Source organism: Zootermopsis nevadensis, unplaced genomic scaffold (assembly GCF_977971745.1).
Source record: "Zootermopsis nevadensis isolate Lab colony 2312 unplaced genomic scaffold, Znev_1.0 Znev_ptg000008l, whole genome shotgun sequence".
Lineage (NCBI taxonomy): Eukaryota > Metazoa > Arthropoda > Insecta > Blattodea > Termopsidae > Zootermopsis > Zootermopsis nevadensis.
The window spans coordinates 3,154,541-3,169,091 of NW_028259140.1; the positions used below are offsets into that span (position 1 = coordinate 3,154,541).

General features: G+C 38.5%; 1 protein-coding gene across 3 annotated transcripts in view; it reads right to left on the minus strand.

Moving 5' to 3' along the window:
• Window positions 1-1,776: 1,776 nt before the first annotated feature.
• Window positions 1,777-14,551, minus strand: part of LOC110830962 (zwei Ig domain protein zig-8) — a 285,478-nt gene continuing 272,703 nt past the window's right edge. For 2 of the 3 annotated variants that reach the window (XM_022066408.1, XM_022066411.2), the window contains exons 3-6: window positions 11,779-11,989; window positions 8,718-8,783; window positions 5,811-6,110; window positions 1,777-4,966 (exon numbers count right to left, since the gene is read on the minus strand). In XM_022066408.1, coding sequence (XP_021922100.1) covers window positions 4,803-4,966; window positions 5,811-6,110; window positions 8,718-8,783; window positions 11,779-11,989 — 741 coding nt within the window. In that variant the 3' untranslated portion in view covers window positions 1,777-4,802. The remainder of the gene's footprint in view (window positions 4,967-5,810; window positions 6,111-8,717; window positions 8,784-11,778; window positions 11,990-14,551) is intronic. The other variant, XM_022066409.1, reaches the window with a different exon arrangement.

Sequence of the window (14,551 nt, forward strand, 5' to 3'; positions counted from 1 at the left end):
GTGGAATTTTGAAAATTTTCAACATTTTCAAAAAATCAAAAATCGCTGGAAATTGTCCAAAAAGCGCACAAAACACAAAAGTTTTGAAAAATTTCACATTAAATTTTTTTTTGAAAATTTTCAAATTTTTTTCAAAGCCCTCCTCAAGAGATGCATGACAGTATCGGTGAATGCCACATCGTGTCTCTGACGGACTCGGCCTCAGTCTCACCAAGTGTTGCATGCATCGGTGTCTGCACTAACCGGCCACTGCTAGTCAGTGTCTGCCTCACGTGCTGTCTCCAGCACGTGTGCTTCTCAGAGACGGAACGTCAGAGCCGTGTCATACAGAGAACGGTTCGTGCAGAGCACGAGTCAAGCACAGACCGCATTCGTCAGAGACATTGTGCATCAGAAACAGTCCGAAATACACCGGTTCTGCAAGGCATCAGGTGGTGGAATTTTGAAAAATTTCAAAAAATCAAAAAACGCTGGAAATTGTCCAAAAAGCGCACAAAACACAAAATTTTTGAAAAATTTCACTTTCAAATTTTTTTCAAAATTTTCAAATTTTTTTGATTTTGTGCGCGTTTCGGACAATTTCCGGCATTTTTTGATTTTTCGAAAATTTTGAAAATTTTCAAATATTTTTTCAAGGCCCTCCTCAAGAGATGCATGCTGGTATCGGTGAATGCCACATCGTGTCTCTGACGGACTCGGCCTCAGTCTCACCAAGTGATGCATGCATCGGTGTCTGCACTAACCGGCCTCTGCTAGACAGTGTCTGTCTCACGTGCTGTCTGCAGCACGTGTGCTTCTCAGAGACGGAACGTCAGAGCTGTGTCATACAGAGACCGGTTCGTGCAGAGCACGAGTCAAGCACAGACCGCATTCGTCAGAGACATTGTGCATCAGAAACAGTCCGATACACACCGGTTCTGCAAGGCATCAGGTGGTGGAATTTTGAAAAATTTCAAAATTGTCCAAAAGCGCACAAAACAAAAAATTTGAAAATTTTGAAAGAATTTTGAAAGTGAAATTTTTTAAATTTTTTGTGTTTTGTGGGCTTTTTGGACAATTTCTCTGAAGGACGCTGTCTCAGTAACGTCCGGTCTCTTTATGACAGTTTCTGGCCTATCTTAACCTAACCCAACCTAACCTAACCCAATGCAACCGCCCTTCCGCAGACTCTTCTTCTTCTTCTTACTTTGATTTCCACTCAATTAAAACATGTAGTGTGCCCGGTTTGGGTGAGACTACAGATTGAGATATAAAGGGATAATTGGTGCGGGTTTTGTCGGAGAGCAGGAGTCTCTGAATCTCAGCGAATATACGGGGATTGCGATGGTTGGAGCGGCTTTTGCGCCAAGGACGTGAAATATGTGTGGTTGAGCAACTGAAGACAGCACCGAAGTTACCTTGGAGATGTCACCTTTTATTTCGCATCGAGACACTCTATTTTACAATCAATTACTCTGATCAGAAGGCATCGCGATGATTCGGCTGTTGTATTCGCACTTGAAATTTGAAGATACAAGCAGAATCTGTCTGCTTGACTTGAAGAACTAATCTTTTTGAGAGGTCCCGCACCAACGCAATCCCGTTATAAATAACCCCACAACATAACAAAAAACACTGAAAAACGAAGTATTAATAATCAACAGAAATTTATAGACGAAAGGAGCTCCGAAACATTCTCTGAGAGACAATACAAATTTACTGCTTATTAAAGCACCTTGTTTCGTACACATAAAGTTACCACTGGGCTTTGAAGGATTAAATGAATATCACAACGCATAATTTCATTATGTTACGCTTTAATTTTTATCATTTATATGGTGGAATTACAAGCTGATACACAAGTGGGAGTCAGGTAGAAATGTCATTTTTCACTCATCATAATAATTAGTCTATTCTAACAGCTGATGGATGCAGTTTTCTATTCAGGTTCATCGGAAACACATGTTGTAAATGAGCAATTTTCTCATTAAAATGAGGTGGAACACAAATAATATATTGGAATTTAAAGACAAAGAACTAAAGCAATATTTATAAACATTATTCTCATACTGTAAAATAAAATCTTTTGTTATGGAACAAACTACATGTTTCCTGCCCCTTGATTTTTCGCGTAGATAATTTGGTTTTCGAGGACTGGCCGTTTGGTACGTAATAATAATAATAATAATATTAATATTAACACGCCCGAAGTTTTTGGCTGTTTGTGGACCAACCAAACAATTGATTCATAATAATAATAATAATAACACGCACGTTTGGTCTTGTAATAATTTTGTAAACATTACAGTTGGAATATAAGTGGTGATCTTTTGGGTCGTTGGGCCTTATAAATCTTTCGATTGGAAACCAACATATCAGAGGAACACACTCGCTGAAATTCAGCCCTGAAAATGGAGAAAGTTAAAATTCTCCTAAACCTAGGCTAATCCATAAAAGCCGAAGTTATATAAATTGCATGTCCTGGCAATTCGGGCTGCTGTTATATTCCAGTTTCAGCACAGGAATATATAATTCCTTTTAATATATTTAAATACAATTACGAGTAGTTTTCTGGTTTCAAAATTCCTGTCCAACATTTAAATGAAATATTTGTTCCTTTGGAATCACGCTGGATTAATAACAGTCCATATATCCACCTGCACCATGGTATTTCCCGTCAAGTTAGCAAAATCTCAGACATTTGTTTAACTTACTTCCAATTATCATTTTCATAAAAAAAAAAATGGACAATTAACATACAATATTCGAGCACGTCGAGTTTTCCTAGTACATTATTTGCACAGGTCAACTGAATTATTTGATACTCTCGAACCACTGTTTTACTTCTCCGTCTGTAATGCAAATGTTACAACTCACAATAATTTATGACTGGCCTTCAAAATTTCTGTGTAAATTACACAGCAGCTTTCTTATACTCGTATGCGTAGGAATGATTTTTCTTACACGATGGAATTTAGGCGAGAAAGTGGAACTGCTTCTCATTTAGTTACGTCATCAAGGTATTATACATTCTACTTGTATTTAACAAGGCAGAAATATGTTTGCCTGTTACTTTGTGCTAAGATCATGAAAAGTTAAGATTTAACCGTCCATGTTCGTCTGTAGCGTCTTTTAGCTAAGCCCATATATAGGCCGTTCCCTGGGAACTACGCAACCCTCAGGACTTCCCCAAGTGGGTGACGATTGGAGGGGACTTCCAGGGTTCTCAATCCGAAATGGGGCTTCAACCACGATGTTTGAAAGTCTTAGTAAAAAAATCTGATGACAATTCTGTAACACGGTAAAACTGCAGTAACATCTTTACCCTAATAATAAATTCAGTTTGAAATAGTATTTCAGATGTGGGGTAAAAAAAAATTTGATTTGTTCGTGCCCGGGACGCCATTTTTCCCGCCTCGCAGTTCCACTTTCTCACACGTCGATTCCCCCTCCACTGAATTATCGCGTTGCGCCATTTTATTTGTGGAACTCGTGCATAAAAACGTTTCCTTCCTGTCTCCGTGAACGTGAAATATAATTGCACACTGTTCCAGCAGTCGCGTTACCAATCACCTAGTGCAGCATTGTGATGTTGCCAAATCTCCTGTAGCTCTACACGTCTTTATACAATATTGCCAGGTTTCTATTTGAACGTCCAGGGTATTTTTTGCACTATTTCACAAAGGACAGTCGTCAACTCTTAGATTGTGGCCTTATCACGTACTTTACCGATACAAGATCCGGGCTTACATCATAATTTATGACCACAACAACGCAGGACTGTTCACTTTCGATTTGAGACAGAAATTCAATGACGTCACTTCTCGTCTGCTTCCAAGTCTCATATTTAGCTATTATTTACGAAGGATCTGTTCTTGCACAGAGCAGCGCCAGCTTCATGAAGTGAGAGAATCCCTAAACACGGTTACGTTTTCAGACAAGGCTACATTACGAAAAACTTAATTCACTCTGTTCATGTTGTCATACATGACCACACAGATTAATTCATCATCTCTAAATAGGCACATGTATAAACACACACCACGTCGTTTGTTTTCATCTCATTACATTTCATTAGTTCTTAATGTAATGTCAGCAACATGGCGTCTACTATGAATTGGCTTTGTATCCATCCACAAGAAACTTACGCATTGCTGGTTTTCATAACAAAATACACGCTTTAAAAATTTGTCACTGAAAAACAAGAAAAAATACATATTCCCCGTGAATTGCCTTCCAGAGATTTTATTTACTTCAGTCACTTAAAGTTCTATTTTTTTAACTTAGGGTTTTTATGTTTCAATATTCTAGAATAATGCGGAATTTAATAAATAAATTTTATTCAGTACTCGCCAGTATTTTTTTTTCTTTCTAATGCATTCACTTTAAAAATAAATCACATTTTGTTTCATTTGATGAATCGCCCCATTTTGAAACTCTGTTACACCTACAACGAATAATTAGGTGACGTGAAGCTTTTACCGCGACATCTGAAGCGTTGGTTTCTGCAAGCTCATATCGGTTCTGTCACAATTTAACCCTTGGCAGCTTTCTCCCACAGGTGCTAACATTATTTATTGTCCCTGGCTACTAAGTGCCTAGCCTAGCATACCTATCACATCCCACCTCAGAAATTCACTTCTATTATCGTTATTCAAACAAACCAGTGACCACTGTTAACAGCATAAAAGTATTTTAACAGAAAAATAATAGTTTTACTTCACCATTTACAAATGTCCACATCTGCTTTGCTGAAGTAAACACTTCGCTGCTATGTGTTCCACGTTCGATCCTCTGTTAATTCATAGTTGGCCACGTACTCATCATCTAGACACTGCCAGCAAGAGTCCATTCTGCCTGATCGTGCAATAAGTGCTGCTGAACGCGGCTGTTGCTGTGGCAACCAGCAGCGTCAGCCACCACGGCCCAGAGCCTATACACGAGACGGATCCGTGTTCACCATGTTGCATAGCTGCCGGGTGCTCACCTGCAACAACGTCACAAAAGCAGACGTGATTGAGACACATTTCCGCTGTTGTTACGTCTTCACGATACACGACTTTGTAGCGCAATGAAGCTCATGCAAACACGTTATCTCTTAGTACTAGAAGGGATAATCAAACACGGCTACCGATTTGCCGTCTATTTAGCAAAAAAATTATCGAATCTACAACTTCAAGAATAAATTTCTCGCATTTTGTGCAGAATTTGTCGAAGGAAAAGATCGATACATCGGGAAACTTGTCGGAATGTGTTTTGTGCCCTAGTGACACTCTGATTACACCGGTCTTTGTGCACAAAATTAAAGACGGCGAGAATTGTGCCATTACAAAAAAAAAAAAAAAAAAAAAAAAAAAAAAAAATCATATTCTTAATCTCGCAGAAAAAGTGTCCATCACGTCCTATTTCAAATCACATTCACTGAAATAACCTAACACTCGCCATAATCAAAATTTCATACAAATAACTTTAAATGTGTATATTGAACATCGTTAACTGTAAATTTTCTGAATGATGACAGATCGAAATATCAGGTTTATACCTGATAAATTTCACGCCAGATCAAAATTCATGCCATCGAAACAAACGACGAAAATATATCAATATGGTATACATAATTAATTCTTCCTTTGTCTTGTATATAACTATTTTATAAAATGTTACATTGGCACAGAACTTTATACTATTCATTCAAAACTTCTTAGACAACTGATATTATAATGTATTCCGGAAACGACATGCACTAAAAATAATTTTAAAATTATAACTGTTAGCTCCATCATCTCGTCAAAAGACTGGAATTTACGGACGTAAAATCAAAGCGAACTCACCATTCAGCACGTGGACCCAGACACTGGCAGCGTTTGCATTGGAAGGGACACAGGTGTAGTTTCCAGAGTCTGTGAGTGCCGCCTTTGTGATGAGGAGTTTGCTCGTCGTTCCAGATTCCGTCTTCTCCGTCTCGAGACTGATGCCGCCACGAGGTGAGTCGAAGTCCACAACGGACGCGCCGTGGTACCAGAGAACCGAACCGGGAGGCGTGGAGTGGACATTGATGGAGCAGGTAAGGCTGATTGTGCTGCCTTTCTTCACGTAAACATCTTCCGGTCCCCAGATGTTCGCCTGAGCCGCTGTCACAAGGAGAGCACAAACGCGGATAAGAAGCGCGGCTGCTGGGAATTCGTACCGTCTTGCAACAGTGAAGACGTCACAAATGGTTAGTTAATGCTGAGTTTCACAAGAATGAGGTCCTTCTTGCTTTTCAGGAACACTGAGCCTTACGTGATACCAGAGTAGGTCTACCCGAATTTAGAAGGATTTGACGTTCTCGCGATGGTGAGTACGAAGAAGGCAGTGTTCTGGGTTGTAGCGCCGTGTAGTCTGGTAGACGTTTACCAACGTTTCGGAGGTCTTTGCTGCATCCATCATCAGGGCGATGAGGCCCTGTGACCGTCCTGATGTCAGAGGCAGCAAAGACCTCCGAAACGATAGTAAACTTCTACCAGACTACACGGCGCTACAACCCAGAAGACAGCCAACTTATAAACGTTAATTTAAGTCTCACTCAATGTCTTTAAATCGTGCAACCTAGAAGACTAATTTTTTTATTTGACGACAAAATCATATTAAAAATGTACACAGAACTCCCAATGTATTGTTTCATGTGATATTAATTTACATACAATGGTTTAATTGTCATAAATTAATTAATTTTATGCAAAACTGGAAATATGTTCTCAATATGTTTGTATGTGTGTCTTTTTATGATTTTATACAAGTTATAGGCCCTATATACTTTAATATATATATATATATATAAATATATATATATATATAAGGTCGTTACTAAGTCAGTAATAGTTTGTACGATTTTAGACGAAAGAATGTGATACGTGATCGAAATGTGTCCCTTATCGATCTATTCAAAACAGCTAGAAAGCGAGGGGAATACATAGAGAACATAGACTCAGATCAATAAAATCTACAACATGCGAAGCTCTGTGAGGCGCTACTCTGTATTTCTAAATATTCATGCGTGGCAGACGGCTACATTATCAACACAAAAGCAAATCAATCTCGTGCGAACAAAAGGGGAATAAAAGAGAAGAAATCGAAGAGAGAGACAGATTCTGAAGAAATAGTAAGACCTATTGTGATATTGCACTGTGTTGCTTGCAGATGCGAACCCATGTGAAGTGCCAGCGACTTCAATTCGATTCCAATCTCGTCACTATAATAGGAACTGGCGTGTTGGGGGTATTTAAAAGTTCTGAGTGCGTTAGAGCCGGTCTATTCTACGAAGGGACCGTGTCTGCGCTACGGAACGTGTACCGTAGGTGCCAATATAAAATAGACAGAGTACAGATAAAAATATAATTCTGCTTTCCCTGAACAAAACAAATTCTGGAAAGACATTCAATATTTGAATATAAACAATATATATATATATATATATATATATATATATATACGTCCTTTAACTATTAAAAACCATACCCGCGTTTTAATTCTGGACTAATTTTTGTTTCCCTCTCATGTCTTTGAAATATTCTGAACAAATTACTCGTATTTTAACTACATTAAATGTGACTTTTAAAAAGGACTATAAAATGTTTCATTTTGGAATAAAATGAAAGTAAGGAATAAGAACATTTCGCGTCTTAATTTCTTTTTTCATGGCGTAAGACGAAGAAACCCTAGTTAAGTCTCAAATGCTGCTTCCGCGTAGTTGTCGCTTTAGGAGCCATCACTTTGTGGCACTGAAGGCGGTCGGGTCGCGGATTACAGGTTACTAAACTTCATTAATTTGCAATAACCTTGCAAGACATGACGATGTTGTACAAATTCGCCAGTGTCAACTTAAAATTGATCACACTATTCCACTAATCCGAAGTCTGTAAGCTCCGACAGACGTATTATATCATATACCCTTAAGACAACATCGAGTTCGTGAGACACGAAGATGAGGTTCGAGGAATCCAAGAACAATTCTTCGGCTTTGTTATTCTGGGTCGTACATGTCGTTTTGCAAGTGGTTTCCAACTTTTCGGACTAACGTTAAGTTAAGTTAAGTTTCTCCCACTATACGCCATGTAGGCGTTTGGGGTGAGTGGAGGTATAGCTCCTCTCTTCCTTGACCTCGGCACTAGATGGGGGTGAGTGGTCAGCATCACGCCCCGGCCGGCTTTACCCCCGGGACAGGACCCCGGTACCCATTGTAGAGGCTGGGTGGGCCCCAGAGCCGGTCTGGACGCAGAGGCTAGAGGAAAAATCCTCTGCCCCCGTCGGGGATCGAACCCCGGCCGTCCAGCCCGTAGCTAGTCACTATACTGACTGAGCTATCCCGGCTCATTCGGACTAACGTACCACCTCCATTTTCAGGGTAAAATATAGAGATAAGACTAGACACAACACGTTTCTCTGAAGCGCTGATACCACCTACAGGACACTACATCCCAGGTACGAGGAACACCAGACATGTGCACGCGATTGGCAAAAAGAAACAGAGGTCTACGGGTACGTTACACCGCCCGGATTTTCCAAAGACAACAGAACTTCAATTTAATAGGTTACAGGCCCATGAACTTAAACTTGCAGTCAATTGGTATATTTCTGGAGACATTCTTCGTGAGTTGGCAGCAAGAAAATAGTGCTTGCAGAAAGGAAGACAATGAAGCGAGTAGGCAGGCAATAAAGCAAGCAGCAGAGGTTTGTTTTTGTTGCTGATAGTTGTCAACCTTGTTTGGAGTTGCCGGACGAAGCTCGCGATCCAAGAGAAGTGTCAAGGATATCAGAGGGCGTGTCTGGAAGGGAAAAAACAGAGACAAAGAAACTAATAAGAAAAAAAAATTACGCGACAAAGACAGAAGACAGAAAAAGAGTGAAACGAGATAAGGCGGCTAACAGTAATTACTTTACCTTTCAGTTACAAAGAGGAATACTAAATTACGTAGCTGTTACAAACATCAACTTGCCCGGGGGCTCGCTGCAGGACGGGATGACAGGAAGGCTAAATGCAGGGCGAAGCAGTGGTTGGAGTGCTGGTCGCTTGGTGAGATATCAGGTTCTCATGCCGTGTAGTCTGGCAGAGACTTACAGACGTTCCAGAGGTTCCTGCTGCCTCCATATCGTCTTGATGATGTAGACAGTAAGAACCTCGAAAACGTCGGTGCCAGACCACGATGAGCAACGTCGATAGACTTGCCGACGCGAGAACATGGAATCGCACACCGAAAAAATTAAATTTATTTCTGTGTTTTGTTCTGATTTAACTGAATTAATCTGACAATTCTGTGAAAAATTAATTTTAAAGTGATTATGAGGCTTCTTGCAAGCCTACATATAAAATTTCATCTAATTTTGCTGTTAACAAAACCTAACTTTTATCGAAACAGAATTTAAATAAAATGCTGTTATCAATACTACGTACAGTAGGTTACAAGCCACTGAAAAGACTTTAATTAAATAACACAATATATTAATCAATCAAATTTCGTTTTGTGACTTACACAGATGGATCAATATTATCATAGGTTATTGTAAAGTTAAATACTGGCTAAATAAATTGGACGTGCTACTTCCAAATGTAATCTTAACTTGACATTTAAAAGTGTTCCATATCTGTGTGGCACAGTACTCGACCAGAACTCTGAGCGTCTGCACGGGAGAGGTCACTAGTGTCTACAGCACTGAGAATGCTATACCAGTACAGGGTGGAGGACCGCACATCAAACTACCTGCAGAGAACAGAAAACTAAGAATTCAACTACATGTTACCAGGGCATTAACCTACAAGTCAGTGTGGTCAGCTTTTATACGTACTTTGGTGACTACTGCAAGGACCGAGGTTTTGTATGTAAAGGGGTGAAATATATTAAGGGTGTTTGACAACGGGGTGCTTTGCAAAATATTACGACCTAAGAGAGATAAAGTGACAGGCGGCTGAGAAAAAAACTGCATAAGTTGAAGCTCCATAATTTGTATTCTTCATCAAATATTATTAGAATGAACAATTAAATCAATGAGGATGAGATGGGTTGGGCACGTAGCATAAAAAGTTTTGTTTGGAAAGACTAAAGGATACAAAGTACTCGGAAGAGATAAGTGTGAATGGCAGGATAATATTAGAATAGATTTTAGGGATGTATGGTCAGAGAATGTGGAATGAGTTTATCTGGCTCAGAATATCGACCGGTGACGAGATCTTGTGAACAAAATAATGAAACTTCGAGTTCAATAAGAGGAGGGGAATTTCTTAAGTAGCTGAGTGACTATTAAATTCTCAAGCAGGCCACAGCTCCACGTCGTTAGTTAACCTAACCTAGCCTAACCGAAATTAACCTAACCTAACCCAAAATAACCTAACCCAACCTAACCTAGCCGAAACTAACCTAACCAAACCTAGCCTAGCCGAAACTAACCTAACCTAACCTAACCCAGACTAACCTAACCTAATCTAACCCAAACTAACCTAACCTAACGTAACTCAAACTAACCTAACCTAACCTTATCATAGTCTTGTACTGAAGAGTTGAATTTCTGATTTGACTGTCTTACAATACGACGTTTGAATATGTGTGTGTGTAAATCGAGCACATCGCTTCAGTGAAATGACACCTTGTTAATGCGTGAAATAAAGGAAAATATCGAGTTACAGCATTCTTAATTTATGAGTACAGAGTTATGTACAGTATTTGCAGTAATAGGATTTATAGCCTATACTACGTTAATCTACAGATAAAGTGAACAAAACCTACATTAATTATTCAAGGCCGGTGTGGCTAATTACCAATCGATTAAATCACAGTAATAGACTGAATTTTAAACACAGCATACCAACCAAGATTATAACATAGGAGTAAAAGTATTTACACTATGGAAGATACATGAAGGTACCAAGATCGCAAATGCTTATAATTAGGGACATGTAAAATGCATTTTAGCTTTAGCCTGAAGGAAAGAGAAAACTCGAAAAATCTACGCATATATGGGAGGACAATATTAAAATGAAACTTTGAGACATACGTTTTCTAGGTAGTGGATTAACTTAGCTCAGGACTGGGACCGGTGGCGGTCTCTTGTAGACACGGTAATAAACTTTCAGGTTCCGGGGAAGGCGGGAAATTTATTGACTAAGTGAGCGACTATTAGATTCTCAAAAACTATTCTCTTCTCACAGTTACACTAGGCTGCAGAAAATCCGAAATCACAGAGTACTAATGACGCAGCAAAGAAGCGGGCACTAATTAGTTTAATCACGTAATTATATTCGTCTCATATATTGTTTTCAAAATACTGTAATAATAACAATAACAACAATTAAAAGTATTATTACTATCATATTAAAATTTTAAATGCAATTTTATCGATGTATCTAGTAATCCACAGAGACAGAACAAAGTTTTTGGGATGGTCGGTAGTAGCCTTTATCATGGAGAGATAATGTACAACAGAATTATCTGAAACACTGATATATCTAACTGAGGCATTTCAGACGTCGGTCAATTCGTTCACGTAGGACACTACGTTACAGAATATCCCAAAGCCTCAAAAGGCGACCACGATTCATAATAAAATTACGTGTTATAGTCACCAAGTTATTTTAAAAACCGTACGCCATTCTAATCGCTAACGTACATTAAATTATTGTTGAGAAGCAGCTAGTCTGTTTACAGATATTAATTTCGCACTTTTACATTTCCTCATAATAAGGCAAAAGGGCATTTGCTGCCTTAGAATGATAAGTGGGGATCACGTGTAAGCAAAACGCGAAAAGACAACTCTGGTATGTATTCTTACCTTCGACGTTCAGAAGGATCGCCATGTTGATTTTGGGTTCTGTGTTGACCTGGCATTCATAAATACCGGCGTCTCGCTTCTGAACGTACTCTATCCTCAGATTCCACTCGTCTGACGTCTCGGGGTGGATTACTCCAAACCTCGCGTCTCCAGTGTACGTGAAGATACTGGAAGTCAAGATGTGTAGGTCACGTTTCCGCATCCATGACACCTGAAAAAATATTTCCAAGATTTCTGCGTCACTGATTTTCCTTAACTTGCCTCAAAAAATTCATATAATTTTACACTAAATATAACACATCCATAATATGATAACGACTTCTTCTAGGATGTTACACCGTGTAGTCTTCCAGAAACTGACAAACGTTTCAGAGATGCTTACTGCCTCCATCATCAGGACGATGATCGCAACATCCCACAAGACAGTCATCTTCAAAGATAACAATGATGTTTCATAAAATAAAGGTTGCGGAAGAAAGTTTCTTGTGTAAATTTGAAATATTTAAATTTCTTGTGGTACTTACCACAGCCCAGAGCAAAGAAAATGATAAACGAAAACAAAAAAATTGGGTTCTCTGGCAACACTAGCATTATCTATTCACAGTTCAGAGACGCGTGTGGTTGCATATGGAACGCCTTGTTTTTTACCATGCAGCTGATATAAATTCCATTTCCGATCAATCCAATGTGGACCGCTGTGTGGACAGAGAGGAGCCATGACGCTACACCTTCCATAACTCCTCATCTGTGCATTTAACGCGCGATCAGGCCTCCGTAGCCACACCGACGGCATGAACGTGTGCCTTTCCACCGTTGCAGAGATTTAATACGATGATTTTAAATTACATTAAACCACACATTCGTGCATGTTCCTTGCAGTCTTTACAGGGTAGGACGAAGAGAGAGACAACCTTTCTTACTATGGATAAACAGTTATCGTACAAGGTAGTTACGAAATACTTTCACATTAACAAAGTCAACTATGCGTTTCAAGAGGACAGTAACAAAAGAGGGAAATTACGAGGAGAACTGAGTAAAGATGAAGGGGATAGATGCGAGAAGAGAAAAATGACAGAAACAGAAGGGGACAAAGGGGAAATAAAGGCAGAAGAAATGTGATTATTGAAAACCGTCTTCAGCTGTTGCAACGTTCGGGCCTATTTTCGAGTTAAAAGAATTCATTTTTCCATATCATCGGTGATCTATGTCTGACTGCTTCCTTTAAGTTGGCAGTCAAACAGCTTCCGAGGAACTCGATAAGTTGGCATTATCAAAATTTGTTATAAGCACTTGTTGGCATTCTAATAACTTCTCACCTAGACTGAATATATTAAATTTTTGTCTAACATCTATTTTTCTCTCAGCATCCGTTCTTCTGTAAGCAGACACAGCTCTGGGGGAATTTCAATCCAGAAGATTAAATTGTTGGAGTTTTTTGTTTAATTAAACTCCAACATTCACTGTCATAAAACGAAGATGGTCCTATAATCTTGTAAAGTTTTTAACATTATTTTGTTAGGGACTTGTTAAGGTACAGCCAACTGAACTTTTGTAATTTATTCTGTACATAATTATCAATACTGCATCATATTGAAAATATGATCTGTTATTAATTTCAAAATCTTATTAGAACAAGAGCAATTCTTCACAGGGAAGAGTCGAGTGTTGAGAAATGGTAGAATGACGATGACCATATATAATCACTAGTAACAGAACAACCCTAAACACGGAACTAGGCATTTGAATACAGATGGAAGAATTAAGATTTGTGCTAAATTTAGCTAGAAATAGTTTCTCGAAGGAAGCTAATTTTTAGAGGAGGTGTTTAACGGAGAAAAAATATTACATTTTAAGTGATATTTTATTGAATACCATGCCGAGATGAGAAAGGCCTTTTTAAAAGCACTGTTCTCCAATAAATTATTTTCACAACTGAGGTATTATTTATTTTTAAAAATATCAAGATATTTTACATGTATGGCAACACTGGTTGACAACTTTAAAAACTAGATACAGTATATTACTCTAAGTAAATGTGATTTTTAAGCAATTAGATTTACCAGCAAATAATACGTTAATAAATACGATAAATATTTCAGGGTCCTGAAGAAAGTCATCGAGTGATACAGAATCTTGAATGTGTCCTATGTACTAAGATAAGTATTGAGATTCGCTATAAAACATGAATAAAGCCCATAAAACGTGTAATATAAGATCCTATAGAAATTTGAAAGAAATAACGTGGGACATGGAACAGAACTGCAGTAAAAGTGGCGAATTTTATAAAACCATCGGCGCTAATCGGATTTTCCAATAACTGAGCAAACAAAGAGGGAACTCTTCAGGGCAAAGTAACGTTCTGGATTCCTCTTGATGTTAAAAGGGGCAAAAGCGTCGCTAATTGGAGCAATTATGTCGTGATGTACGCAGAGCTCTGCACGTAAAAGTTACACCGCGGGAGTCTCCCTATTCCAACCACATGCATATTAAAAAGAAGGAAAATTTCTGATTCTGCGACTCCCTTTGGAATACCTGGTAAGTGTCGACGGGGTTGAATTAAATAACCCCTCAAGCTATATATCAGTGACGTGACAAATTTGTGCTAAAGTGAAGGACAGTACAGCTTAAAGTATGAAGTAACTTAAAATTAAATAAAGAATAAGAAAAACAAAATATACTATAAGAATATAAATACAATAAAAGAGATCATAATCATATAAACGCCCGAATAAATATTCAAATCCAAAAGAAACAGAAAAATTTCGAAAAAAAA